At 48.7% G+C, this 26,233-nt stretch overlaps 10 protein-coding genes across 10 annotated transcripts; 5 read left to right on the forward strand and 5 right to left on the reverse strand.

Moving 5' to 3' along the window:
* Positions 1 to 3: 3 nt before the first annotated feature.
* Positions 4 to 1,819, reverse strand: DEU56DRAFT_158915 (Cullin binding-domain-containing protein). Its single transcript, XM_041344820.1, has 8 exons — positions 1,432 to 1,819; positions 1,299 to 1,354; positions 1,084 to 1,229; positions 863 to 1,028; positions 658 to 791; positions 397 to 599; positions 292 to 346; positions 4 to 235 (listed from the first exon to the last, which is right to left on the reverse strand). The coding sequence occupies exons 1-8, from the start codon at positions 1,432 to 1,434 to the stop codon at positions 156 to 158; spliced, it is 843 nt and encodes a 280-aa protein (XP_041202056.1). The 5' UTR covers positions 1,435 to 1,819; the 3' UTR covers positions 4 to 155.
* Positions 1,820 to 3,215: 1,396 nt separating this feature from the next.
* On the reverse strand, positions 3,216 to 4,336 carry DEU56DRAFT_159028 (uncharacterized protein). Its single transcript, XM_041344821.1, has 3 exons — positions 4,014 to 4,336; positions 3,302 to 3,964; positions 3,216 to 3,249 (listed from the first exon to the last, which is right to left on the reverse strand). Exons 1-2 carry the CDS (start codon positions 4,180 to 4,182, stop codon positions 3,306 to 3,308), a joined length of 828 nt encoding a protein of 275 aa, XP_041202057.1. The 5' UTR covers positions 4,183 to 4,336; the 3' UTR covers positions 3,216 to 3,249; positions 3,302 to 3,305.
* A 1,576-nt stretch (positions 4,337 to 5,912) lies between these two features.
* DEU56DRAFT_747981 (uncharacterized protein) lies at positions 5,913 to 6,750 on the forward strand (the record flags this gene model as incomplete). Its single annotated transcript, XM_041349314.1, has 3 exons — positions 5,913 to 6,082; positions 6,156 to 6,330; positions 6,355 to 6,750. 3 exons carry the CDS (start codon positions 5,913 to 5,915, stop codon positions 6,748 to 6,750), a joined length of 741 nt encoding a protein of 246 aa, XP_041202058.1.
* A 976-nt stretch (positions 6,751 to 7,726) lies between these two features.
* DEU56DRAFT_159519 (uncharacterized protein) lies at positions 7,727 to 10,465 on the reverse strand. Its single transcript, XM_041344822.1, has 3 exons — positions 9,908 to 10,465; positions 9,447 to 9,850; positions 7,727 to 9,386 (listed from the first exon to the last, which is right to left on the reverse strand). Exons 1-3 carry the CDS (start codon positions 10,323 to 10,325, stop codon positions 8,139 to 8,141), a joined length of 2,070 nt encoding a protein of 689 aa, XP_041202059.1. The 5' UTR covers positions 10,326 to 10,465; the 3' UTR covers positions 7,727 to 8,138.
* Positions 10,466 to 10,617: 152 nt separating this feature from the next.
* Positions 10,618 to 12,185, reverse strand: DEU56DRAFT_839125 (armadillo-type protein). Its single transcript, XM_041354905.1, has 8 exons — positions 11,924 to 12,185; positions 11,837 to 11,864; positions 11,651 to 11,784; positions 11,401 to 11,578; positions 11,022 to 11,349; positions 10,805 to 10,967; positions 10,707 to 10,722; positions 10,618 to 10,640 (listed from the first exon to the last, which is right to left on the reverse strand). Exons 1-6 carry the CDS (start codon positions 12,125 to 12,127, stop codon positions 10,805 to 10,807), a joined length of 1,035 nt encoding a protein of 344 aa, XP_041202060.1. The 5' UTR covers positions 12,128 to 12,185; the 3' UTR covers positions 10,618 to 10,640; positions 10,707 to 10,722.
* A 104-nt stretch (positions 12,186 to 12,289) lies between these two features.
* DEU56DRAFT_159578 (uncharacterized protein) lies at positions 12,290 to 12,905 on the forward strand. Its single transcript, XM_041344823.1, has one exon. The coding sequence runs from the start codon at positions 12,402 to 12,404 to the stop codon at positions 12,714 to 12,716; it is 315 nt and encodes a 104-aa protein (XP_041202061.1). The 5' UTR covers positions 12,290 to 12,401; the 3' UTR covers positions 12,717 to 12,905.
* Positions 12,906 to 13,203: 298 nt separating this feature from the next.
* On the forward strand, positions 13,204 to 14,595 carry DEU56DRAFT_918995 (uncharacterized protein; the record flags this gene model as incomplete). Its single annotated transcript, XM_041358202.1, has 3 exons — positions 13,204 to 13,495; positions 13,545 to 14,221; positions 14,269 to 14,595. 3 exons carry the CDS (start codon positions 13,204 to 13,206, stop codon positions 14,593 to 14,595), a joined length of 1,296 nt encoding a protein of 431 aa, XP_041202062.1.
* Positions 14,596 to 18,965: 4,370 nt separating this feature from the next.
* Positions 18,966 to 19,754, forward strand: DEU56DRAFT_747947 (uncharacterized protein; the record flags this gene model as incomplete). Its single annotated transcript, XM_041349311.1, has 2 exons — positions 18,966 to 19,139; positions 19,197 to 19,754. The coding sequence occupies 2 exons, from the start codon at positions 18,966 to 18,968 to the stop codon at positions 19,752 to 19,754; spliced, it is 732 nt and encodes a 243-aa protein (XP_041202063.1).
* A 504-nt stretch (positions 19,755 to 20,258) lies between these two features.
* DEU56DRAFT_874097 (uncharacterized protein) lies at positions 20,259 to 24,009 on the reverse strand (the record flags this gene model as incomplete). The annotated part of the gene is made up of 12 exons (XM_041355914.1): positions 20,259 to 20,572; positions 20,600 to 20,926; positions 20,982 to 21,179; positions 21,232 to 21,691; positions 21,766 to 21,862; positions 21,924 to 22,099; positions 22,167 to 22,299; positions 22,355 to 22,575; positions 22,700 to 22,890; positions 22,919 to 23,413; positions 23,481 to 23,503; positions 23,639 to 24,009. 12 exons carry the CDS (start codon positions 24,007 to 24,009, stop codon positions 20,259 to 20,261), a joined length of 3,006 nt encoding a protein of 1,001 aa, XP_041202064.1.
* Positions 24,010 to 24,921: 912 nt separating this feature from the next.
* DEU56DRAFT_918998 (uncharacterized protein) lies at positions 24,922 to 25,766 on the forward strand (the record flags this gene model as incomplete). Its single annotated transcript, XM_041358203.1, has 3 exons — positions 24,922 to 25,001; positions 25,064 to 25,601; positions 25,662 to 25,766. The coding sequence occupies 3 exons, from the start codon at positions 24,922 to 24,924 to the stop codon at positions 25,764 to 25,766; spliced, it is 723 nt and encodes a 240-aa protein (XP_041202065.1).
* Between the last annotated feature and the right edge of the window lie 467 nt (positions 25,767 to 26,233).

The raw sequence follows: 26,233 nt of genomic DNA on the forward strand, positions 1-26,233 counted from the left end.
GATCAAATTCTCAAGTTCCGCGGCTTGTAACGAGTCTTTTTCTTTGCAAAGCGCGTCAATGGACCGATGTAACGGTACACCCCTTTCTTTCCCATCGGTATATATGGTGTACTTTGCACAGGGAAAGATACTCTACTTGAATTTACGAAACAACTTCATGCTACCTCTGGGGTCGGCACTTTTCCCACTGACCTCGCCCAAGCCACGAAGTCGTCTATCGCCGACGGCCATGCAGCTGCGGAATACGTATATCAGCACTAAAAAACTCAAGAACGGAATCAGCATTCCCACCCTCCGCATCATGTGTCAAAAATTGGGAATCAATCGAGCGGATAAAATCAAACAGCTGTTTATTGATCAGTCGAGGCATAGATAGGCCTTGGCTTGACCTCTCACCATCATCCACGTATCTTTGCTCACACCCTTGCCTCCCTTCTCAGTCAAGAACTGGAACCACCATTGCGTGTGCTCATCTGTCCACCCGGAACTTTTCTCCCCATCCATGTCTACATCTTCACCTGTCAAATCGTGTTTTAGCGCGCCGCCTGTCAGACCTGTTGGAAGTAATAGATTCCAAAATGCCAGTGCCGTGTCGATCGCTAAGATAATTTAAAACTTAACTTTTTCCAACGTTTCAGCAGCAAGGTTCATGCTTACCTAGACTCCGTTGTCCTTCCGTCCGAGCAAAAGTGAACGTGTGATCGTACACCTTATGGAAATAGGATGTATCTGATCCCAGCTTTGCCCGCAGCCGCGTCAGAGCATCCTTCATGCCGTCAACTGTATCACAACTGCACAATAGTAAAATTAGCTCGGCCGTCAGTTGCCGTCCCGCTGCGGAGATGAATGTGGGCGTACTAACCCAAGTCGTGACCATCCCTCCACCCAACCTTTCTTGTTCCACTCCCCGACTTTCGGAGATTTGAGTTCGTAAGCGACTGCGAGCAGAACAACATCCTCTGGATCTGTTTCGAGATCCTGACACAGCTGAATAGTGCCGTCTATTGAAATTTCATCCCCAGTTGGATCTGTACGAGGATCGTATTTAGTGATAGTCCGCTGGCATATGCGTGTGGTACTCGCCTTTGTATTTCTCAAAGAGGGCGTTCAACTTGCTTGTTGAAGCAGCAGTACTAGTTGTTCTGCCACCGCCTTCTTGGAAAAAGGCATCAATGGCCGCGTCAAGCCGTCTCTGGTGCTTGTCAAGATATCGCCTGGCATCTTTCGGACTACAAAGGGGAAACATCAATATCATCGGGAGTGGCGCGACCAGCAACAATTTGTTGGATCGGACTCACGATGCGCCAGTGATCGAGCAGAATTCAGAAACAAGTGCATCCTTTGACGCTTTAGACTGTACAGGTCAACGGATATCAGATTCACTGCTATATCATGGTAATCTGAATTGATCCAGCATGGTTAAACACTGACCATTGTACACCCGGTATTCGATACAAGGAGGAACAAGAATTTAAGCGTAATCGCGGTACTATCGATTGTGCCGTAGGTAGAACACTCGGGAGATTCGATTTCGTTTGTTCGCGGTTGGAGATAAGCGGGATTTGCCGGGCCGCTGAGTTCATTTACCCTTTGACACGACGTTGACAGGTTTGTCGTACCAAGGTCCTCGTAGCCCCGTTTGCCGCGGTACAACTAGTACCATAGGATGATAGCGAGCGTCAACGTTCTCTTAATGTTCTGGTGTAGCCGATCACGCCGGTGCTCTACACGGTCATATTGGGACCAAGGTTACAGCTGGCAGTCAGGGAATACCTTCCATTTGATGGAACGAATGGAATGAGGACTCGGAGTTGGAGCTCGGGGAACGATGCAGAATTCCCTTTTGGGTGAAGGTGGCCGTCGAGTCATTAATTAGGGCGGAAGAGACGTATTCAGTCAAGTAGGTGAAGTAGTTCCGTTACCTCCTAACTGCAGAAGTACCCTAGAATGGGCAAACGTCACTGATTTCTTTCCCCGCATTGCACAGCATCGATACCGGCGTGCCAGCAAGCTTAAGGATCCTACTGCACATGTATTGCATCACGCTGCCTCATGACAGCCATTCTAACTCCCGGATTCACCTAGTAGGGTGACGTTTGTGAAATGATATCGCCTGGTTGTTCCATGTCACTTATCTTTAGTCGCCTCGTGGCTGATTCCCAGCGCTTATCCCATCTCATTGTAATGTATGTACATGCATCTATCTTGGCGGATCATAAATAAGTATTAAATGAATCATTGGGGCTCAGCCTGAAAATGTCATTTGACACCGGAATGACTTGTGTGTGTGTGTCATCACCTTCCATTCCCTCACCCTATCGATCGACGGGAAACATGTGTAGCACTCGAAGCACCGTGAACATGAAAATGCACGTTCCTCGCCTGTTTTATTTCGGTCCTTGTTGGATTTTCACGGACGATGACGGGCGGCAGAAGGGATTAAGTTCCCCCACAATCCCGTTTCGAACGGGTCAAATCCCCTTGCACGGAATATTCTCAAGAACATCGTGAGAAGAATACAGGCACGTGCGGATCTCAATCACATATTATTGAAAATTTCTATTGTTGTCTTCCTTCCCTTGTCAGGCAAGGGATAAGTCGCATGGATGCGTTGTGATGGGCGGCGAGGCCTGGACAAGTCATAGTTATGTCCTCAAAACTTGCTTGATCGGAATCCCGGACCGGGAACCACGGATATCTATCTCAAGTTAAATAAAAAAGAAAAAAAGGTGTCATTTCCAAAGCAAGGATGCCATGATCTCATTCTAGTAAAGTCCCAGATCAGATCTGAACGGACGAGATTAATAGAAGTCATGGGCATGGCCTTGGCCTTTGTTCCTAACGGATCCCCGAGGGAAGTGTCGGATATTTGGCACCAAGTGTGAAACGTTTCGGTTGGGGGCGTTCTCCGGATCTCTGACCATTGTCCGGTACCTGCTACGATTATGTATATGTGTACGTATGTGTATGCTTACCGGCAATCATCCCAAACCGAGGCGTATCATACCTGCGTATATACCCACTGTAAGAAGCCTACTTGACATCGGGAAGCGCCGGATTTGGCTCGTAAATAATTACAGGACAGATAGACCGTGGGTTTGTGCGAAAAAAAATCATCGCCGATAATAGAAGCGTTATACTTCGTATAACCTCTCGGTATGTTGTGACTATGGTATAGTGGGACGATGTTCAGTCGGCGCAAGATTCAAAAGTCCATATCATCGGATCAACCGAAGGCACTTCTGTCAACTGAAACGTTGGCTTGAAATGGATGCATTGGCTTGGAATGGATATCTCTTACCCCATCAATTTCGAACGACGATACGCTTCGTATGCTTCCCAGCTCGCCGGCGATCTGCATAAGGTGTTGGCCTCCGCCAGGCATCATCTGAATCTTCTCGGTAATCCTCTGTAGCAGGTATTTCTACTTTTGCCCCAGGAACCGGATGTACATCATGAGGTGGACTACGTAAACCGACGCCACTATGATGTGATGACGAGTGGAGATTGAGAGGGGGTTGAGGTGGTTGCCCGTGAGGTGCCACGGGAAACATGGATGGTGGTTGGGCGGAAGTCGGCATTGAACGGGAAGACCGGGGTTGCTTTGAATGATGGGGATAGGGACCCATCGGGGAATCAATTGGTGAATGATGCTGAGGGTGTGGCGGAAGCTGTGGCCACGAGCGTGGTACGCCACTTTGTGGCGGCTCCCTAGATTTAGTGCCGTTATGGATATCATCTTGCTGGGGTACGTCGATTTCTACACGAACACGGACGATCTCTCTACCGGCTTGAGCGAAGAATGCGCGCTCTTGACGTTGGAAGAAACCACTTGTAGGGCCAGGTCTCATTTCTGCGAAATTTGCTGGTGGTGCAGGAGGGAAAAGGGCCATGAGCTCATGACCTGTGGGTGGTGCTGGGTACTTTCTGGGTGTTGAACTACCATCCTGAGTTAGGTTCACATCTTGATGGATATCAGAGGATGAAGTAGTGGATGTTAAAATTGAGCTTACCACGCAAAGAACTTGGAGAGAGAGGTCTCCTTGGTGCGCCTGATTGTGGTGATGTATGAATTGCTGATGATTTGTGAAGGGGACTATGATCTCCTGCGGTTGTGGTAGAGGCGCTTGAGGGTGGGGAGGGAGAATGGTCTGGTACAGGACGAAGATGGAAAGAAGACATTGTGTGGATAGGATTGCGATGAGATGAAGGGAAAATGGAAGAAGAAGGATCTTATATAGGTTGACGAACCGAAGAGATAATAGTGGCCGTAATTGATCGACCTCTAAAAGAGATCGAGTATGTATAGGAAGGAACAAGTCCATCCCAGCGAAACTTTGAATATTTGATTCCGGGTTAAGCGAACGTCAAGTAGTAATACTCTTGATTAAATTTTTATATCTAGATTGATGATATCCTAGGCTAACGTCGAAGAGTTCACATTTTGGTAACTTTATACCTGAAATGGTTTGACACTTTTTCGATACCACGAAACCCACAGCTCTCCCCCATACTTATCCTATACCTCCCATACCATTCAATTTTTATTTTTTATTACCCCAATTCGGTCCCACAACCAGGTCGTTATGGCCCACTTACAATGTCCTCCTACACTAATGATCGTGCGAATATTATGACTGCTGGGAATCTCTTTATTTTATTTATTTCATGACTTAACTCGTTTGAACACGACATGTAGATTTCCTCTCTCCGACTTACACAAAAGGTATCATGTCCGTATCGCATATCTCCCGCAACACACCTACCCGTTGTCCACTCCATGAAGGTGCCTGTGCCAACCAGATCTTTGGGTCATTGATCGGCGGTTCATTGCGTGCCTCATAACAGGTTTTATTGCCTATCCGGACCTATGAGAATTCAATGCGGCCTCTGACGTCGCCGAATCGATAATAATCTCACCGTACATACCGAAGCCCTGCTACCCTTTACGTTCGTAGACGACCATTAACCGTTGCTGAACAATCCGGCTCCCAGGATTGTCTTCCTTGACGCTCTATTCGCAAGCCGTCGGGAGCGCTTGCGTGTTCGTCGTCACAGCTCCTGCAGGCACCTATCCATTTGGGGGTTCTCTCCCATTCTACTCCTCGCCTGTTCTTTAATGAATGTCACGATCATCGGGTTCACAACCATGACGATGGGCTTTGGTGCGGACCCGGACTCGTAAGCAGGGTTCGCGGCTAGCTTTTAACGACATACCCATCCTGCATAGGTGGGAACAACAGCTGGCGCTACGAAAACCAAGGGACAACGTCCAAAATGGGATATCCACTGAGACGCGAACGCACTTGGAATCCAATCTGCGCCAGGGTGCCCTACACAAAGTCCGTTAGCGCTCAGGTTGTTTTCGGCTTCTTGGGTGTTTCCCTTTTCCTACTGCCTGGGCATAGGGGGAATAGCTTGTTATCTGTGGAGTACAAAAGCCTATAACGCGGCTCAGCAGGGGGTTTCATCCAAATGAACGCGAGAGTCCAATCATACCATCAAGTCAGGCTTCATCATTAATAGCTTCCTTAATCAGCGACCGAGAGTTAAAGTATACCATGAGTTTCAATATCTCCCAAGCCTCGTTCTAGCTTCTCCATCATGCGTCACTTATCTTCACTGGCACCTTCCCTTTTCCTTCTCAGCAGGCTCACAAGGTAGTACTAGTCCTAAGGTTCAAGATCGACCGTCCAGGGTCCGGGGTGCCGATGTACCGATGTCATTCTCAATTCCACTGGGATCCTGACTTCTGCCGTTCGCTGGCAAGGCTTCGAAGTTCTAAGTTTGAGGGGAACAACATTGAGTTGCATCAAAGTGCGATCCTTCAGGCCAGCTTCTCTCACTTACGTAAGATTTTCTCAAGGAACGCCAAGTGTACCCAAAACCAACCACTTTGCAACAAAACCACCATGGTCGAGAAAACGCTTAGCACGGGGACTTTAAATCTGCGTTTTATGCAAAATGCTCGGAGAGCACAACAGTTGTCCAGTGTCGAGCTCGAGAAAGCGCACGTTAAAGATGATGCCGAATGGGAAGTGGCGCCTGATATTCGTAAAGCTTGGGGATTGGCAGACGGAGGGTCCAACTCAGATTCGTGAGTTGCGCGTAGTTTAATTTTGTGTCCTTATGGCTTCAGCGAACCTTTGCGACAGAAATGACGATCTATATGAGAGATCATATATGCCTTTCCTCTTTCCTTCTGTTTCTGAAACGCCCCGTGCTGCTGCGGAGGAAAAAAATGGAATTTCATCCGGTGTCAAACCCCAAGGACGTCGCAAATTCAATAAAAACGGAGAAGAGGTGAGTATCTCCCGTATCCCCAGAATCGTGTTCATGCCCCGTCATCATTAGTCATCCAAACCTCCAGAAGTGCGGTCCGCTGTGGTGGACGTTCAACCTGAGGAAACTAGGAAAATCAAGATCAAATCGATATCCAGCTCAACCAGTACACTTGCCAAGCCATCAAAGAAGCTCAAGGAGCCGGCCAGCCGGGTGATATACGACAACAGTAACGTTGGCGTTGACCTCCGTTCCTTATCTTCAAACAGCACGTCATCAGCACCGAAGTCAACCAGCACCGCGTTCATGAAACCCGCTGGCGTAGACGACCCTTCTTCAGCCCCTTCGAGCAAGGATGCATTCTCGACTTCTGCCGCCTCTTCCGCACGAAAAGGGAAGAGAAGACAGGATAACGCAGAAGTCGAAACCACGGGACTGAAGAAGAAGAAAACATCATTCATCGAGTGATCGGACCGTCTGGAGTACGTGATGATCGCCCCCCAGCGCATGCCTTTGCTGCCTACTCCGGGACGCAAAACTCCGCATGAACTCCCGGTCTATATGACCATTTCACGACGCGCACACATTATACGTTCCATCGCTTGGAATTATCGATATCCATCAGCGCCATATTTGTTCTGCAGTGTTCTACGCTTTTACTAGAGTTCGGAATGTGGTTATTGTCATGCCTACTTATGAAAGTGTTTCTTATCGCATGCGAATTGCTGCGTAACTGGATGATGTTGGCATGGCCAATCTGATAGGTTCGGGAGCCTCAGGAATGGGTGAGGGAAATTCAATATATGAGATGACCCATCTGACGAGACTCGACCATGCTGCGCGTCGCGGGACCACGCGGAACGGTACCTTGACTTTGAGAAATACGGCCGGCCCTCGATTCATGAGAAAGGTAAGACGTGAGAAGCACTGCGGTTTAGCTCCTCTAGGCACTGCAGGTTTTCCAAGGGCGGCAAGGAGCAAGTATTATATTGTTTCATCCATCACTTGGGCAGAATTTCATTTTGGATTTTAATCGCTGCAGCCCCCACTCCGCGGCGCAGCGCACGCACACATTATGGCAGAAAGTGTCAGCTCAGTTGCTTCCCAAGTCGTCGCCTGCGCGATGCGGCAAGTACGTTTACAGCGACGGGAGAACTTGGGGGGAGAAATTTGCAGCGCTACCGGGAAACAGGCGCGCCTAATATAAAATAACGCTTCAATTCAATACCTTTGGGTAATGGCTCAAACAGCAATCGATAACAGAACGCCCACAGCGATTGGCCAAAACGCGCCGCAGACGCTCGCAAAAGGCAAGTAAAACAGATCATCCTACGTGTACGCAGTCTATGGGTATCCCGATCTTCACCGTCCAGACTCAGTATCACCGCTCTTTTCTAGATATAGCTTCTTATTCCATCCGCCGCTGTCGGTGCCGGGAGATCATCGATGATCCACCGTTGATATGGCATCATCGGAACCGGATCCTTGTCATCATGCATACTATCTTGAGCCTACGTCCCGTTTCATATCGGTCGAGTGGAATGGTATCATAGGCTGAATGCAGTATAGCCTATCTATGCCTCGTGCTCGTGATTTCGTTCAGGGCGCTCCATACATGATCCATTTTTTCCACTCTTGTCCACTGCTCCATCAATATCAATTGTTGTAGGATAAATTGTACACAGGAGTCAAAAATAGGTGAACAGATTTAATCTTATCGTCGAGACCGCCATTTTATATTCGTCCTGTTGGTATGTAGATGAGATGAGATGGTAGGTCCGTGACAGAGTGAGAGTGAGAGTGAGATAATGATAATCCGGTTTGTGCTATTGATGTTGTGCCTATCAGCATGTGCTCTAGGATGGTACTGATAATGTAGTGCGGTTGGCATCTCGGGTATAATGATATCGACTGTACGAAGGCGGGCTTGTCATATTCGTCTCCAGTTCCCCCCGCTCATTCACTTTGATACTAGAACCCCCCATCCCCAAATCACTCGACACAGAATAATAAGCGGTGCCAAGCGAGGCGTTCTTGCTCAATGTAGACGCTATGGACGGCGTCCACCCAAGAGACGAACGCGGAGATGCAGGTGTTTCTGAAATCCTCGAGAAGCGGGAGCGAGCCATCGACAACGCGGCTTCTCGAGACCCGAATGACTCAATGGTAGCCATCCGCCGTACGAAACCGCCCATTACGGGTATCAGTTCGTCTTCTTCAAAGTCATCTATGGTCGTTAGGGGTGATGCGGGCTCGATGGTATCTGCCCGCGCTGTAACTGCCGCGGACGATCGAGGTTGAATGCCATTAACGTGAGCCGGCGGCGGCGGGTTATAGTTGTGGTTTTGCGCGATTGAAGGAGGAGGGTTGTAGATTTCCAGATAGGGGTATGCTGGTTCAGAGGCCCCGTATCCGTAAGAATACACAGAGTCGCAGTCACGGCTGCCTGACTCCGACATCAATGGACCCACAGAAACAGGCCTGTGCTCCACCCTCGGACATGCGTCTCCGAGTTCGCCGACGCATGCAAAGTGGTCTAGGTCTGTAACTACCCGCGATGAGGCACCAAGTCCAACGGCGTATACTTCCGTGCATTCCTCAGGATCCCAGGCACCGGGCAACGTGTCCGCATTCCGCAAGATATGTTCACTCGAGATACGGTTCTGCCGGCGGAGCGTGCGGGGTGTGGGTGTGTCGGAAAGACTATTGTGCCTTTGATAGTTCGCTCGACGGTCTTTTATTGATAGCCGCAAATTTGTCCAATTTCGCCATATCGGGTTGGAGGTTGGAGATGCGGGGTTGGATGATGTGGCTGGCGTGTTTTGGGAGTGGGAGGGTGATAGGGAGGGTGCGAGAGTGATGCTCGAATTAGTGAGCGCTAGCGTGGAGCTAGACCGTCCGAGTGCAGCTTGGGAAGGTATTAACTTGTTGAAATGCGTTCTTGACGACGAAGGGTCGATGGTAGATACAGGCGAGTCGATGGTGGATACAGGCGAGTGCACAACATCTTCCGAGGCCATTAATGGAGGGTAGTACATCCCTCTTGCATATCTCGAAGGATGCCTCGCTTCGAAATATGCTCTGAGGAAATACAGGTACAACAGCTGAAGGTAAGGAATATCCATCAATTTGAAACACCTTTGAAACTCGAAAATGAGACTGACAATCATGATCAAAGTAGCAATAACCCGCAAAGACGCAATGATCGTCCAAGCTGCAAGACTTGCTGTGCGACAGTGCGGTGACGATGAATCCACGGTAAGAGAACTAGACCACGAAACATCCAAATCCCAACCACATCTATCCACAGGGCGCCATATCAAAACAAACACAAGATTCGCGATCGCCGTCGCAAATATCAATACAACAAAGCACCCCCTTGAGATCATCCTCGCAGCACGAACGAATCCATTTTTCGGAAGAAGCGGCATAAACAGCGTCACCACCACCCCCGCGACACTAATCCCAGAAGCAACACACGACACGAGCGCAAGCGTGCGTACAGAGCTCTTAAAGGACGTTTGAAACGCAAGGGAATAGCGGATCGTGCAATAAATCGACCATAAACCTGTTGACAAACAGGTTCGTTGGCCTCAGAAGCGCATGAAAAGAGAATATGGTATACCAAGTACGACTTCAAAAACTACAGAGATCCACTGCAAGCGACGGAGTTTTGATTTTGTGATGCGGCCTTTGAGGCTCTTGCATTCTGCGGCTGTTAGTGGGTCTCCTGTGAGGTCAAGACCAAGGTCCCAGTGTCGTGGACCGTCTGGATGAAGTGGTTGCCTGGAGAGTAGGTCGTGGAATGTGGGGGAGTTAAAGGTTGGGGATGTTGGATCGTGTTCTTGGACTGTGGTGAGTGAAAGAATACGTGGACGTGGGCGTGTCATTGGGGTGGGCGTAGGCGTAGCACTGACATTGGCATTGACGAATCGTTTGTCAGATGTGAAAAGTGAATTATGCAGATCGAGCGCAGTCATCGATATCGATCGAGGTGAAAGTCGTGAACAAAGAACCAAACGTGAAATTTTCGTCGAAGTCATTCTCGAAAAAAACAAGGTTAGCTTCGAATTCGATGGCTAGTCGAACTCAATGCGCCTGATTCTGGGAGACACGAAATTAATTGGCATTCGAGCCTCGCTTTCAGGGTTCGGAAAATTGATTGTGGCACAAGCGACTTACCTAAATTACATTTTTTACTTATCTGAAGACTCAAGAGCCGACCATGAGCACTCGTACCATATGGTGATCGCTTCGCTTCGCACGACGGGCTTGAACCTTGAGAACAGATTCAAAGAGAGATGGGGCTTTACCCTTACCTTACTTACTCTAGCTCGAATCCCTCTAATCACTTGAAGCTGCTAGCGGTTCGACAAAATGTCATAAGCAATTCAAACACCCGTAACGTAAATCAGAGTACTCAATTTGTGACTTGTTCGGCTAGATAAAGAATCACGACATCATACAATCAATCATCCAATGTCATTAGTGGGTTTTAAAACATATCGCATTCTATCCCAACCTACGATCCCCTCACTGCATCGCTCAATTCCTGAAGTTCGCCGCTCGTCAGGCCAAAGTTATCTGATTCAGTCATAGTCGTTTCTCCTAGGAAACCCTGAAGACTGTGTTTCTGCGCGGCTGAAAAGCTGCCGTTGCAGCATGCAACGAACGTGTACAAAATTCTAGTTGTAAAACGTCAACATTAAATCTGATATGAAAGTGAAAGTACAACTTGCCTGATAACATTTTCCTGAAACTCCTCATCTTTATCTTTCTCACCATCAGGCCCAAACGGCACAGGCTCAATCAACGCCGATACCAACGCATCGAGCAACGACGATCCCTCCTCTGTCTGTTCGTTCTGGATAGCAGATAGTGTGATGCCATACGTCGAAACGGAGGATGGATCTGAGAGCATCGAAGCATGCGAGTTTGCATGAACTGGTGCGTTTGCTGACGAAGGAAGGCTCATATTTGATTGCAGGTTTACTTTGTCGTCAGAGTTTGGTAGGAGGAGTGCGTTGAGTAGGAATGCTGTTTTTCTGCGGACTCGGATTTCTGAATCTGTGCGTGATGTGAGTGATGGAAAGGAAGGGTTTAATTGGGGCTACGGACCTTCTAGAGATGCGCGAAGTGCGCTCCATCCGCCTACTACGGACATTTGTTGGACGGCAGCAGCATTGAGTTTTAGGAGACCAGATAATGCGTATACGGCTCTTGAACGGGTTTCTGCTGAGTTATAGGATGGTGAAAGGGATCTAATGAGTGCTGGGAGGGGCTCCAGCTCGAGGTACTGTTATTAAATCACAACTATCAGCCATGGTGAATTATGAGTCGGATGCATGGCAGGAAAAGGATGACTTACAGCTAGTTGAGCAGCTGGATTGTTTTGAAGTGCTGTACCGATTATCCACAAAGTCTGCATTTTGAGAGCATCGGTTGTGCTGGATGCTGTGAGGAGACCATGTAGAGGTTCCCACATCCCGAGTTTCTTCAGGTCTATATCATATGCATCAGGCCGCGAGATTTCAATCAAGGATACAAGAGCTACCATTTGCATTGTCGATGTTCTGAACTAGCTGATGTTATGGATTGAGTAAGTGACTATAATACTACGCGGAAGGCTCAAGGGACGCACCATCTCAAGATCATCAAGTGCTTGTAGCCTATCATCTTCAGCCTGCGTTTCGTCTACTCCGATTTTAAGAGCTTCCTTCATTAATTGGGCATCTGGTTTGCCGAGGATGTGATCGATGATGCCTGGATCGAGGTTGTTAATGGGTCTTGGAGGGGGGTCACCTGGGGATGAATTTTCTACGCCCCATCGGAGTAAAGACTGCATAATTGTGTAATATAGGTTTGGAAGATGAGGAGATTAGACTTGCAAGTTGTGCACTCTCATTACAACGTTTACGGAAGGGGCGGCATGATTGATCATTTAGGGCTCCGCGAGCTTCGGAACTTGAAATTCCATTCTAAAAATTTTCCTGGTTTGAACTTGTATCATCGTGTATGTTCGAGCAGCCTTTCGAATGTTCCATGGCGTACGGTGAGTTTTTCTGCCATTTGCGGCTGTTCGTGATGACTATCAGTACTTTACCACATTCCGAACATACATGTGGACGACATTATTGATTTCAGCCTTGTCTGACCTTGCTTCATGTTTTCTCTGCAAGTTCGAACGATCGACTGATTGCTATTTTGCGTTTCAGGTGTGCGTCGTGGATTTACCTAGCTTGTGCGTCTATTTTTATATTTTCAATGCCTTTTTTTGTTCTTGGATGAAATCTATTCGATGGGCGGACCGAACGTGGTGCTCCCTTCAAGTCTCCCAATGTACAATGTGGAGATGGGAGCATTCTCTTGTTGAAATGCATCGAAAGCTGACCTTTTTCTATTTTAATTTTATCTGCCTTCTGATCTCGCGTTAATCACAATGCTGATATATCTTTATCGCAGGGTCGTGTCATGAGTGACCATCGTGTTCCATATGGGTTCCGTGTGTTGGACAGTGCGACGACCGTACTGTGAATTGGTGCTGTCAGACACCTGTATTTCATCTCGCTTGAGTCACTGCCGACGTCTTGGGATGGTTGCGCCCACAAATGTCGGATGGGTTTGCAGACGTGGCAACTCTCCATTGCCAATGCAAGACCACAGATATCTTATGACTACACATTGTACCACCTATGTCTTGAACTGCTTTGAATGCTAACACACCGTTAATCACCAACACTCACTACGCGTCCACGGCGGTGTTGACCGCGCTGAAACAGGGCTGATCGGTACACGTAATTACATAGAGGGTTCTCACTGTGCAGGCCCTCGCTTCTTGTCACAGAGCTGGCGAGGTGCGAGCGTAAAAACATGTAGTAGACTGGAAGTAGACTAGCCAGCGACCTACCAAAAACCAACTCGATGCACAGAAGAGTAGCTCAAACAGTTGCTGCAGTGTTACCTCACAGGGCAAGTCAACGCCCATGGGATCCAGACTCCGAGGCGGGTGAAATTGCGGCTGAAAGCCCTGAGGGTCCGACCTTGGACGACAACGCTTATACTGACCTTGGTTTTGCACGTATGAGTTCACCAGTCGATAGTATTGCGAGCGGCCCCAGGAGTAGTCCTGACGCGCCACAGGAAGAGCAGGACGGCGCCGACGACGACAACGACGACGTTGAGTGGGAGTTGCAAAATAATGGATTATATATCGGTTTGTTCCCCTGAACCTTCTCCAGTTTATCAAGCTTAACCTTCTGTAGGTTCCTACTTTCGAGTACTCTTGTTGAATGCTTGCGTTCCTGTTTTCGCAGTCGTCACCTTCGCTGTCCTAGCACTCCTGCCCGACTTGGCCTGGCCCATAGCAGATTTCCCTTCTACATACCCAGCATCTTTCCCCTTTCCATTACCTGAAATACTTCTTTCTAGCGCATTCTTCAGTCAAGCCCATCTCCTTCGCGTCCCTCTCTTCTCATTCGCATCCCTCCTACTCCCCGCAGAGTCTGCATGTCTTGCATCCACATTCCTCCATGTCCTCATCACAAACGGCCTTCGTCTCGCAGCTCTCGCAATCCTGCAAGTCAGGCACACAATGGATTATCCCATCCCCACTTGCCAGGACCCTGCATTCCGCACCGTATGGTGGCTTTCACTCAATTTTGCAGAAGTGCTTGCTGCCATAGTACAGGGGTACCAACAGCTCGCTCTCTACCGCGATGTCATGGTCCCAGAAGGACGAGAAATTGAGTTCCTCGAGCGTCTGAAATCTGGGTCTCTCGACGAAACAGTAGCGTATTCACCAGAACAGGAGGCATTCGAAGATGAATTGGAGGACGGAGAGGCCCGAAGCGTGGAATCACGGATCGATCGTGGGGTGGAGAAGTTGCTTGTAATAAAGATGAGAGAGGAACTCGAAGAGGTCTACGGGCTTCCTGTCATCGTGCGTGCATCCTTTTTCTCCTCGACGTCTCTAACCCTCTCTGGTAGAAAATCCCAGTCATCATATCGTGCCTCCAGCGCTTCAACTCCATCATCCTATCTATAGGCCTAAACCTCCTCCTCTCCGCAGCCTACCTCCGCTCCCCGCTATCCATCCCCACATCAGACCAATTCTCCATTCGGTCCTACATCAGCTCACACGTGCCCTTCGTCATCACCACCCCCCTAGTGCTACTCCTCCACGCATCCCTCGCAGCGCTGCACACACCAGCGGTACTGCCTCGTATAGGCGTGCACACCGCTGCGTATGTAGGCGTGTTGGTAGGCATCATGAGCTTCTTCGCGGGGTTGGCTGTTTGGGGCGCGTTGTCGTGAGGCCCACGCGAAAAAAAGACCGTATGCATGTTTCATCTGTCTGATTGGTTTCTGTTTTTATCATCATTTTCGGGTCGTATGTACCTACATAGGATAGGATCGCGCTTTGCTGCTGTTTTGCATATTGTCCATGTACTGGAAAGCAGTATTTATTATTGATGTCGACGTCATGACGCGTTCCGAGTGGAGTGTTTGCTTCCGTGCCATCATGCATTTTGAAAGGCTTACATGGGTGTTTGACGAGGGAAGGTAAGCCTTTGTATCCTAGGGGGCCAGGTGAAATTGACGCGGCACTGACAGTGACAAATCCTAGGGCGTATAGCTTGTTCAAATACTATGTTGAATCCCTCGAAAGATGAAACGTATTCTAAACACTTTGAATAGATCAACCTTCGACTTTCCAACTGCATACAGGCCCTGGGCCATGGTGCTGCTTACAGAGTCCAGACAGCATACCGAGCCCCAATTGCAACCATGACATACCGAGCCCCAACCATGACATATCGAGCCCCAACCGTACCGTGTCAACACCACTCGAAGCACGATAACTTTTCTCCAACTTGATCTTCACAGCCTGCTGCCTCAACCCCTAGACTTGTCTAGGGCCAGGTGAAATTGACGCGCCCATGACGCGACATATGTGACGCGGCACTGTGAGATTCAAACAATATTCTTATGTCACTCGAAAATTGAATTCCAAACACTTTGAATATCCTCGTTAATGATCAGCATGTGAGTGTCCGTCTGCGCACAGGCCCCTAGACTGCTGTTTTCACTTGCCTCGACCTCACATTGTTAAGTCTAATACAGTCTCTATCATAACTCGCATACTATCAAGTTAAGCCACAACCATATCATCTCAAGCCTCATTCAAGCTGGGTCAAGCACTGCTCATACCACGACAAGTTTTCCCAAACATCTTCACTAATGTCAACCTTCACACTTACCCTGTGCCGCGTCAAGGCCCATTTCATGCCGCGTCAACAATAGCCCACGCCGCGTCAAACAAGTTGTGCCGCGTCAATGTCTCGTCAATGCCGCGTCGCATGCGCATCACGCCGCGTCAAACCTCATACATGCCGCGGCACAGCGTCGCCACAGCTACCCTTCACACGAGTTTGACCTGCGACTCGGGCTGAGATATGGCTGACCACTCAATTATAGTGATGGCAAAGGAGCTTTGGCTCGTCTCGGGAAGTATAGGTATCCTGTTCAGCTAATTCGGTCCTATGTTAATTGTTGATGTGCTCCACAGACCCGGAGGGTGCAGAGAGCTCAGAGGGAGGAAAAGAAAATGGTCATTGATTGATGTAGCTAGTAGTACATGTCCCTATGACGAAAAAAAATCACAAAGGAATGGTCATGAACCCGCAGAACACATAAAGCTCGTTGGTGCCGTGTCAATGCCGCGTCACGACCGCGGCAGGCGCGGCAGGACCGCGTCAAAATGGCCACGCCCGGCGCCGGGCATTGGGGACCTAATTCCCTGCTATGACCGCCCAGGTGCGCCGTTCGACTGACGCTCTATGAGAACTCGAATTTGACAAGTGGAGCAGGCAATATGTCTGTGCAGTCCACTCGGCCTTCGCATGCTTTATGTGAGCAATACTTCCGTTGTTCTTTGCTTACCTCTTTGACACTTAGGCTAGACGCTCCGCCAATGGGTCCCGTCACACATAGAATTGGTGTCGCTGCACTCTTCGCCTCAAATGCTTCACCCCTCCCTCGACCCATGAGATACCATTCACAGGAGCTATTTGATCTTCCCTAAGGCTCAAAATCCAACCCATGCCGACCTGCGCAAAGTCCTAGTCCTCGAGCAATTCAACGCTGTCGTCCAGATCGTCCATCCGACTCTCAACGTCCCACATCTGGCCCATAAGTTAAACTGTACGCCTGTCTCTCCCGACTTTCGAGTTCTCGCTGAAAGGACTGAGATTAGACGCTCCTGGTCCCTGGAGAAGGTAAAGACAAAAGTATGGTATAATGAGACTCCGTATCGGAGGCCAGCTCGGTATCCCGGATCCGGTCTAGCAACTCACGCCGTAACATATGTTGTCGACGCGTATCAAGACCGGAAGAGAGAGGCTTGGCGAGCCTGAGGGGGAAGTCTTTGGCGCGCTCTCATTTAGTTCACTGTATAGCACGCCCTTCTCATTCCCCACTCCCCACAAAATTCAACGTCTCCCAACTTCGAATTCGAGTCCTCCCTCTTCCCAACTTCGATTTTGAGTTTGCGCTGAGAACGGACGCTTCTGGAGACGATAAAAACGCTGTATAATATCAACGAGACTCCTGGGTTTGACCCATACACATACTCAAGAAGGAACGAATGTGGGGCAGAAACATTAGTACGTGTGTTTTCATTATTATTGTAAATCCTGTATCCTGACTATGAATCCCACATCTAGCTAGCAGGATATCCCTCCCATAAAACTTCTTCGGCTCCGAAGGATGACGCAGTATCCCGGATCCGATCTATCTGGCATAGATACTGTCACGCCCTAGCGTACGTTATCGACGCGTATCAAGACCGGTAGAGGGCTAGAAAGTCTTTATGCTCTCTTCACGGTGTCACCTCGCCCCAACCATAAAGTTTATCGCTCCCTCAACCACGAAACTCACCACTCCCAATCATCAAACAACTCGTTCCTCATTCCTCACGAATAAAGCGTTGCGCTCCTCACTCACTCCCCATAGACACAGACACGCCTCCATCCCGTCCTTGGATGGGGATGGAGATGGGGAGATGGAGAGGGAGAGGAAATTATAGAGGATTAATCTTGCTTGTTTGGATGCTTTGCGCCTTTCGGTGCTTGATTCTTGAGTTCGTTTCGCATGCATGTGTAATTGATTGTCGTGTCGGGCTGCCTTTGAAGTCGGCGCTCACGAGGCCGCGGATTGGCCGTTTTCACGCGCGCAGAAAGGTAGACGGTGCGCGAATTGGATTTTTGGACGGGCAGATATAGAAATACACCACTCCCATTCATCAAGCATCTCATTTCCCTCATTCCTCACAATGGAATATCACAACGCACTCCACACTGATACATACCTTTCCTCCTCCTCACGCTCAACATCCATCCCATCCTCTAACCTCAGCGCCACAGAAATTTCACACACCCTTGGACGATTCGAACGAACTTTGACATGCAATTTTTGTGGAGGGAACGTCTTTCGATGCTTGCAACGTCCCCGACAATCTGGCTGAGTGGCGATACTTGCAGCGTTCATCATGCGACATGACCAAACGCTGAACATGCTCCTCCCTGGCCTTTGATCACCCCCTGGACGATCCGAAGATCCCGAATGAACGTTGAAAATTTTGTCGTGAGGCAAACATACGTCACCACGTTGGATATCAGGTGGACATACACATTGAGTGGGGTGGGCTGGAGTGTTAGTACAGCGAATGGGATCAGGCATTCACTAACAAGCCCACGGTCGAATATTGCTGCAGCGAGCGCCACCGAGGGTTCTCGAGCAGCTAACTTTGTCTATCTAGCCTTGGGCAGGGTGGGGCTGCTACCATGGCAAACCGTGAGTTCTTCAAGTTGTTAGTTCCGCCACTTTCCAATCACGTTGCCCCTGCTGTATAATTCTGATCTCCATGAATAAATCTACAGGAGCCACGTGCGTGCCGTGCTTCCCCCTTTGTGGTCCGTCGGGACAGGCGCTGCAGTGTTTCGTGACCTCCAGCACACATCTTATCTATTGCTCAGTCAGTTGCAACCTCTAGGCTCTGATTACCACCCTTGAAACTGGCTATCCACGTCATTGCGAGGTTCGCGCGAGACAAAGTTACCACTGTTCCGATGGTGAAATCCTTATTTTGTCGCACCGTATGCGCTGACTCTCACACCCGTCATGATCATCGTCGTCATCAATCAAGAGAAGCATCGTAACTAAATTTCGGGCGAGGCGAACCTAAAATCGAGGCAACACAGGACATGAAAACACTCGCAACATTGTTTCTATCGCCTTTTAAAGTTCGCATACGTTGGGTGTGCTATCGACCCTCGGGAACGCTAAGTATGTAGCAATGGCTGACCCATCAGATATGAATCCACCCTCAGAGGACACGATCTAGAGCAGGAGGACATCCAAAAATAGTAACCGGGCAACCCCTTTCGTTCTTCCGGGGCTGACAAGTGACTTCACATTTAATGCTGGAAGCACCCGCTTGAATTTGTAGTTGCGCTCCACTCGTTGCGCTTCACTCACGCGCTCCAGGTAAATTTGACACATAATCGAACCCCGAATTTATCATTCAAATTTCACACCTGGGAGTTTTGTTAGCGGTAGAGTTATTAATGCTCAGGTATTTAAGGTGATCGTCGCAAGATCAAAAGGAAAACCAACGGTGTACCATGAGCTTGTTAAAGATCCCCTTCATCGTAGGTTCGGCTATTGGTGTCTATGTTTCGTTCACTTCTTCTGCTCCGCCACCGTCACCTGGCGAGTTCGTGGAACCCCCCGCGTTCGAAACTTTCATGACATGGCCTCTGAGACGTCTGGGACGTATGGGAATAGATACGAAGAAGGTGTGTTGCTCCTATATATTGGTCGTTGTCTATATTTATCGGTGGACGATATAACAGGTCTTCGTGTGGGCAACATCGTTCGCTGAAGTGGCCAGTATCTTGGCCACGCATATAAATTCATCGCAACTTCCAGAGGGCACCTATGGCGCCAGAGCATTGCAGCTTATACGCTCTCTTCACCCTACGCCAATCACCCCGGCTTTCATCGCTGGTAGCCTTGCCTTCATAATTGGCGGCGTGATAAGGCGTTATTGCGTGGTGACCTTAGGGAAACGCTGGAGCTGGCCAATCAGCGTCAGAAAAGATCACACACTTGTGACAAATGGACCGTACTCGTTCGTCCGCCACCCAAGCTACACGGGGTTTATTGTCCAATATATAGGGCTCGTCGTCATGTATGGACACCGGGAATCGTGGTTGAGGCAGTCTGGGTTTTTACAAGTGCCTTTCGTAAAAATTATATCAGCAACAGGTTTCTACGCGTTTACTCTAGGTACTTTCATTTGTATCATTCGACCTGCAGTGGAGGACAAGATGCTCCGGAGTGCGCTGGGAAAAGAATGGGAGGATTGGGCGAAGAAGGTGAAGTACCGATTGCTTCCTGGAGTTTATTGATCATACATATATGTTGAGTGTTCTGTGTATACTGTTTACTTATTGGCCAATGGTGAAGCATACTGCCGCGGGGATTGTATATGTTGGAATTCAGAGGCTGTGCAAGCCCGCACTGAGTCTTTTCGATTGAACAAAGTACGCATTTCATTTCTATTCATCAGGAAAAAGGGAAAAAGTCTTAGCCATCTTACCTCACTTACAGAGACTTAATTCGACGTTAAGTTCACTAAGTTGTCAAAGCAAATCATTTCAACTTAATTTCTGCTTGGAGGATTGTTCACAAAGGAAACACAATAATAGTAAGTAATGAATGGCCAAAATTCAGCACGGAGGCTGCAGAAAAGCGTGTTCAAGTAAGAAGTTTATTTATAAGTAATCAACACCATGCTGCGATGTAACTAAGTCAATAGGCGCTATGCGAAGTACTTCCTAAGCCGACAAAGTATATAATATGTAGTCCTAATGGTAGCATTATCCAGCCAATAAGAATAAGTCAGTATCAAGTCACCAGGCAATCTCAAATGCCTGATGGTCAATGTATTTATTTACATAGTAAGTGCGGAAAGCATCAAGGGTCTGTGTGTAAGAGAGATAAGTAGGTACAAATTCATGCCCAAATACAGGCATAAGGTGTGCCGCACGAAAAATGCAGTCAAGGTGAATGACGGAGGCAAATCGTGTCCCATCCTCGCGGGTTTCAGGCTCTACTACCCACATTCCTGTGTTCTCATCTGGTGAGTCGTGCACGTGTTTGAACCAATGCACAAATGCACAAGGGTAATGTACACCATTGTGTTTAAATGAAAAGAAAAGCCTTACTTGAGCGATATCGAAGCCACACATACCCTCGACAGTGGGATCAGTACTAATGAAAACACAGTCATATCGACCAGGGCCGTTCCTCCAGGTATCCACAGCACGAATTCGCTCGTAGCGCATACCGCCGATGCCTGAGACATCACTGGGAGCGAAGAAGGTGGCAATGGCAGATGTATACAGAGTTATTTTTTCATGTAGTTCGGGAAGGGCACTGGACGAGCCAGCGCCAGACTCGGAGGCTTCTGAGTTGGAGTCAGAACAATGGAGCTGGTCATGTAAAAATCGCTGAATGTGAGTGGTGAGTTCCGGTTCACCAATTTGATCTGCGAGTAGGTCTGCGTAGATCCGTTTTGCTAAAAATTTGTTGTAAGTAAAAAGCACGCCAGGTAAATGTACTACTCCACTCACCAGATTTCTTCGCCAAGTCTACATGAGCTATCACCGTCGGTCCAGCAACAGCGTCACCCTCGAGCTCAGCATCTTGGTCTGCATCAGCCTCCAAGTTGGCATTCACGTGATTGTTGCGTCCGAGATGGGGAATGTCAATCGGCTCGTCCTCGAGCCGGACTTGAATGGCTTCTGCATTGTGCACTGGAGCGTTTAGCCCTGTGTGTGATTTGTGTTAGTAATATTAGTGGTCAAATGCTAGTAGACGTACCGAGTTTATCAAGGATATATGATAGACATGTTCCTGTTAGCATCCCACGGCTAGCAAAGTCAACACGAGACACCGCTAACTTATCTAGACGTTGATTTGTCAGTAACATCTGATTGAGGGCTTCGAACCGACTGGACCGTCGCCACGGCTCCTTGACAGCCTTGATATGTTTAGATTCTGTGATGGAAGAACAGAGTCCGTTTGGTGCGCCAAACGATCGGATCATTTTGTGGTAGTGGATAAGCGAGTGTTGTCGAGGGAGGTTGAATCCATTAGGGCGAACACCGGATGTTTCAAATATTTCGCGGTGCCTGTGGAAACGCTCGAGTGCATCATCCAACGCATTGAGGCTGTTGGAGTCGATGATATTGCGCCGCGTGATGTACACAAAATCAATTAATGCTTGCAAAGTCAGCACCATCTCCGGAGGTACGTGGCCTTCAATCGCGGGTATATACACCTATAGTAGTAAGAATACACGTTAGTCAACACTACTCGTGATGATGGAACACCCGTTCATCGACTCGAACGTACCTTCATCAGTGCTTTGGAATCATCTCCCGTCCACTGTTTGAAGCCCCTTCCCTCCGGGAATCGTCGAAGGCCCGCAAATGAGGGAGCAAGAGCAATACTAGTTGTAGAGTGCGTCAATACCAGTCATTGCAACCCAGCATGTTGAAAATTGGACTTACTGGTGATCAATATCATCTAATATTATATTCGCCTCGTTTTCCGAGTACCGAGCCTTAATGTATTTGTGGACCCAGGTGACGATATGGTCCTTGAACGCACCCTTTATCAGCTGATGTAAAATGTCGGGGGAGAGGAGTTCGTGAATGTCGGCTCGCGGGAAATAGTTAGTGAATGGCTGTAGAACACATAGTATATTGTAATTTGTCAGCTCGCACAATGACTACAATAATGAAGGTACAAACCACGATGTCTCCTACAAGTCCATATTCGTCCCATAGCACACCTAACTCGAATTCCTCCACCAAGACTTCGGTATGGTTGCGGGAACGCCGACCATAGGTACCATTGTCAAGACCATCAGCCGGAGCAGTACATCTGGATGGATGTGTAGTAAGTAGACAGTACTAGCATAACATGAAGAAATACATACTTTGGGCACCAGTTTTGAACGATGCAAGCGAGCAATGCTTGCTCGGGATAATCGGCAATATATGGTCCAAGGCCATACACCGCACGTCGAAAATGACCATCGGGGGAGTGTACAACCTCGTCTGTTGTCATACCTGGTTTGAGGGATTCCAGCATCTTCGCCAGCGATGAGTGGAGAAGCTGACGGCGGAATTTTCGAAAGTGTGCGTCTTTGGCGGACTCCTTGTCAGCTAAATATATGCATCTAATTAGCGCCAGCAACAGACAACATCAAATTGAAACACGTACTTGTCGGGATGGCTAGGAAGCCCAGCAATACAACACCGTTGCGGTGTGCACGTCACACGTTGTTGCGGATGTTGCCGATCGACATATAAACCGGCCAGTACTGGTTGTGTCCAGTAGCGACGGAGACAGTAGTCTTGTCGCTGCCAAGGATTATTGGAACGAACATAGATCCAATTGTATTGGGATCCTCGGCAATCAAATCCTGTGAATTGTGAGAGATGAGAAAATTGGAAAAAGGATGAAAAATGGCTTACGGCCTGCTTCCAACACCAATCACCGGACATAAAGTCCTGAAAGCGATGTGCTCCATTGCTGGTATCATACTCCTGTAGCGGAGCGTAGTCGAATTCGCCTTCGAAGTCTGGGTTGGAGAGAATGTTGTGCACGAGGATCCGAGGATCTCGGAACCACACATCATACTCGGATGTCATCCATGTCGGAATGTCACCTTCAGGTAGAGCACCATTATATTCAGAGCTAAAACTCTGCCAGGCGACGTCACCTAGAGGCGTCGAATCAATGACGTTGTACATCTCAACGTGGTTTGTGAAGGGCGGTGTTTCGCCATGAGCCGCTAATGAGGCGGCCCACAGGTTGAATATAAAGTCAATATCGCCCCCCGACATCTGGTTGCGACGGTAGAGGAAGTCTGCGACTTCGAATTCGACTCGATTAGCATATGGTGTCCAGTTGTCTGGTCCACGATTTGATGGACGCGGAGGTGGCGGAGTATTCGGTGGTATGTCATCTCCGTGTTCGTCGCAAATTCTCCCTTCATATGGAGAAGAGTATACAGTGAGCACAAGTTTGGATGAGCGTCAAGTGAAATTAACACGCACCATTGATATTAGGATGATATGTTCTGGTAACACCAGGAACTTGAAGAGGAACACTACCATCTCGACTCGCCTGGCCAATGGAACCAGCACCACTTGAAGGGCGTTGATCTGAGCTGTTCATACCTGCCTCATTGGCAGCATCATCATGAAAGCCATACCCACGTCCATTTGACTCTGGCAAGTCAAACTCCATTTGATCGTCGCGACTCCCAGGTGCTTCAAGTTGTTCGTCACCTGCGCTAGTCTGAGTTGGGCTGCGTGAATGCATGCGTGCTGAGCTTGTTGCAGCATGTCCGGTGCCAGGTCGGGATGACTGGGAACGTCGTGAACTCGACTCGGAGGAGGAATGGTGTGATGACGGGACGTCGGGTTCTTCAGATGCCAGTGGATGCTGGGATTGCATATGAGTGGTGCGCCCTGACCTGTTGTAAAAACGGCGGATACAGCCCGTCACTAGGCATGGTAGCGTGGGTTGAGGGCGGCCAAGGTTGTGTATATTGTGCGCACGAAGGTTGCCATTGGCCCGCATCATAAGATAGTGCCGATGGTATTGTAGACTCGAATGGGGCCCATGAGTCTGGCGTCGGAGGTGTAACTTCGAGTTGACTTTATACAAGGCCTGGTAAATGCGCAGGAGAACATCATGCATGCGAGTACTTACAAGTAGCCAATGGTAACATGATCTGCCCAGGGTTGATGCAAGGTGCGCCCATGAATAACTTCCAGCCACACAACACGATGTGTTCAGGGTTGATGCAAGGCGCGCCCATGAATAACTTCCAGCCACCACCGAGAGCATGATGGAATGCGTTTGACATGCGAAGACGATCACCTATCTTGATGAGAGGAAGGCCAAGAGCATGACGGAATGCGTTTGACATGTGAAGGCCACAGACATGAGACTCCCCCCCCCCCTCTCAAGTCTAAACACACACAAGGTGCGCCTGATCCTTCCAATCTTCTGAAGCAGGGAGTTGCGGCACACATAGCATCTATAACACAGCAGTCAGCACACCGCAGTTACCAACCGGACATTAAACGGAAACCTCACCATTCAAGTTAAGCATATCACAATCGTCCACCTTGATGAGAGGAAGGCCAAGAGCATGACGGAATGCTGTTTGACATGCGAAGGCCACAGAAGTGAGACTCCCCCCCCCCTCAAGTCTAAACACACACAAGGTGCGCCTGATCCTTCCAATCTTCTGAGGCAGCGAGTCACGGCAAACATAGTAGCATCTATAATACAGCAGTCAGCGCACCACAGTTTACTAGGAGCTAGAGGAAACATTACTGGTACTAGGATGTTGGTCACCAATGAAGATTTGAATTGTTGGTATCGATGTTGATAGTCGGTGATTGTCGTCTCCTTCAAGCCCTGGCAAGTTCGGAAAGAATTCGACATCGATAAGTAGAAATATATGGTCGAAGGCGTGGAGATATGAAGGAATGGAACTCGGGCACTCAGGCCGAAGAGCGTGCTGTTGAGGCGTGGCAATTAGCAAGTCAAATTACATTGAAGTCCCGATTCGAACATCTTACTTGTAAACGCGTCTTCTTGATAAGCCTTTGCGTCCTGCAAGCTCGCCCCATCTATTCCTGCTATGTCTTACTCGACGTGTCACCCGTGCAAAAAATGCAACTCAGCATCCGGGTATCCCAGACATAACCCCGAAGAAGAAACGCCGTACTGCAGAAGAAGTAGCTGCTGAGCGTCAGTCTAAGTTAGATGCTAAAGAAGAGAAAGAACGCACCAAGAGAGCTAGCATCAAACGTGTTGCTAAATATGAGAAGAACCAGGCGGACCAGGATGTGGTGACCGATGCTACACCGCGGGCTGCGCTGCCCAAGCCAAAGCCAATCCCAAGCAAGAGGAAGGCTGTTGTGGCGCCTCCTGCTACCAAGAAGAAGGTTACGCCTCCTTCAGATGCCGAGATGAGTGATGCACGAGCTGCACCTTCGGTACCAAGGCCAAGGCCAAAGCCAATTCCTCGCAAGCAGAAGGTAATTGTACAGACTCCCGCTGCGGAGGACAACGGGTTTCTGTCGGATGCTGAGATGGATGATGCGGCTGCTGATAGCAGCGCCTTCAACCCCGATCCAACCCAACATTCAGGCACGGTGACCTCGGACATGTACTTCTCGTATGATTCTCGTTTTGATTGATGTCATGCACTGCAGACACCTGCTTGGGCCGATGATTCCGACGATGTGGAGGAACTCAAGGCTGCCCAGATGACCATGATGATCCAAAGTCTCCGAACGACAACAACTTCATGGTACTAGACAACAACAACAACAACAACAACAACAACAACAACGGCCGTTATGGTCATTCTGAGGAGCCCAAACTTGTACGGCGCGCAAATGCTGGAAAATTAAAGCTCATGGACCAAGATAGCAAGACCCATCATGTCATTCAGCGAGCGATACTGGAAGCGAAGGTTCATATGACCTTCGTCAATGGCTATCCAGACATTACAAAGAAAAATTGATTCACGCGAGATGCACTCTTAACTGCAGCTCGCACCTGCGGCGTCACACCCATCTATGATCGCATCAAGACTAACAACTCGTATGCATCTGCACTTGCAACGCTGGTAAGTCATAACTTTGCAAGGGGTGCTCCTACAAATTATATGCAGGTTGATGCTCGAGTGCCGCTTTTCGCACTGAATTGAAAGATGACGCTTGCGCACAAGTCACAGCATATTACCGTCTTCGTCCTGATTGTGTTGATACTAAGGCTTTGC

Source organism: Suillus clintonianus (assembly GCF_016758775.1).
Source record: "Suillus clintonianus strain FC179 chromosome Unknown DEU56scaffold_150, whole genome shotgun sequence".
Classification (NCBI taxonomy): Eukaryota; Fungi; Basidiomycota; class Agaricomycetes; order Boletales; family Suillaceae; genus Suillus; species Suillus clintonianus.

Bases quoted from the DNA above. Each gene is read 5' to 3' on its own strand.
- DEU56DRAFT_839125 (XM_041354905.1), bottom strand. From the start codon at position 12,127: ATGCAGTCTTTACTCCGATGGGGCGTAGAAAATTCATCCCCAGGTGAC. The intron at 11,865-11,923 runs GTGCGTCCCTTG...CCATAACATCAG, and splicing joins CACTTGATGATCTTGAGATG to CTAGTTCAGAACATCGACAA. The intron at 11,785-11,836 runs GTAGCTCTTGTA...CATATGATATAG, and splicing joins GAACATCGACAATGCAAATG to ACCTGAAGAAACTCGGGATG.
- DEU56DRAFT_159578 (XM_041344823.1), top strand. From the start codon at position 12,402: ATGTGGACGACATTATTGATTTCAGCCTTGTCTGACCTTGCTTCATGT.
- DEU56DRAFT_159028 (XM_041344821.1), bottom strand. From the start codon at position 4,182: ATGTCTTCTTTCCATCTTCGTCCTGTACCAGACCATTCTCCCTCCCCA. The intron at 3,965-4,013 runs GTAAGCTCAATT...ATATCCATCAAG, and splicing joins CTCTCCAAGTTCTTTGCGTG to ATGTGAACCTAACTCAGGAT.
- DEU56DRAFT_158915 (XM_041344820.1), bottom strand. The intron at 1,029-1,083 runs GCGAGTACCACA...ATCCTCGTACAG, and splicing joins CCTCTTTGAGAAATACAAAG to ATCCAACTGGGGATGAAATT. The intron at 236-291 runs GTGGGAATGCTG...CGTATTCCGCAG, and splicing joins TTTGACACATGATGCGGAGG to CTGCATGGCCGTCGGCGATA.
- DEU56DRAFT_159519 (XM_041344822.1), bottom strand. From the start codon at position 10,325: ATGACTTCGACGAAAATTTCACGTTTGGTTCTTTGTTCACGACTTTCA. The intron at 9,851-9,907 runs GTATACCATATT...GTTTGTCAACAG, and splicing joins AGTTTTTGAAGTCGTACTTG to GTTTATGGTCGATTTATTGC. The intron at 9,387-9,446 runs GTCAGTCTCATT...CCTTACCTTCAG, and splicing joins TTGCTACTTTGATCATGATT to CTGTTGTACCTGTATTTCCT.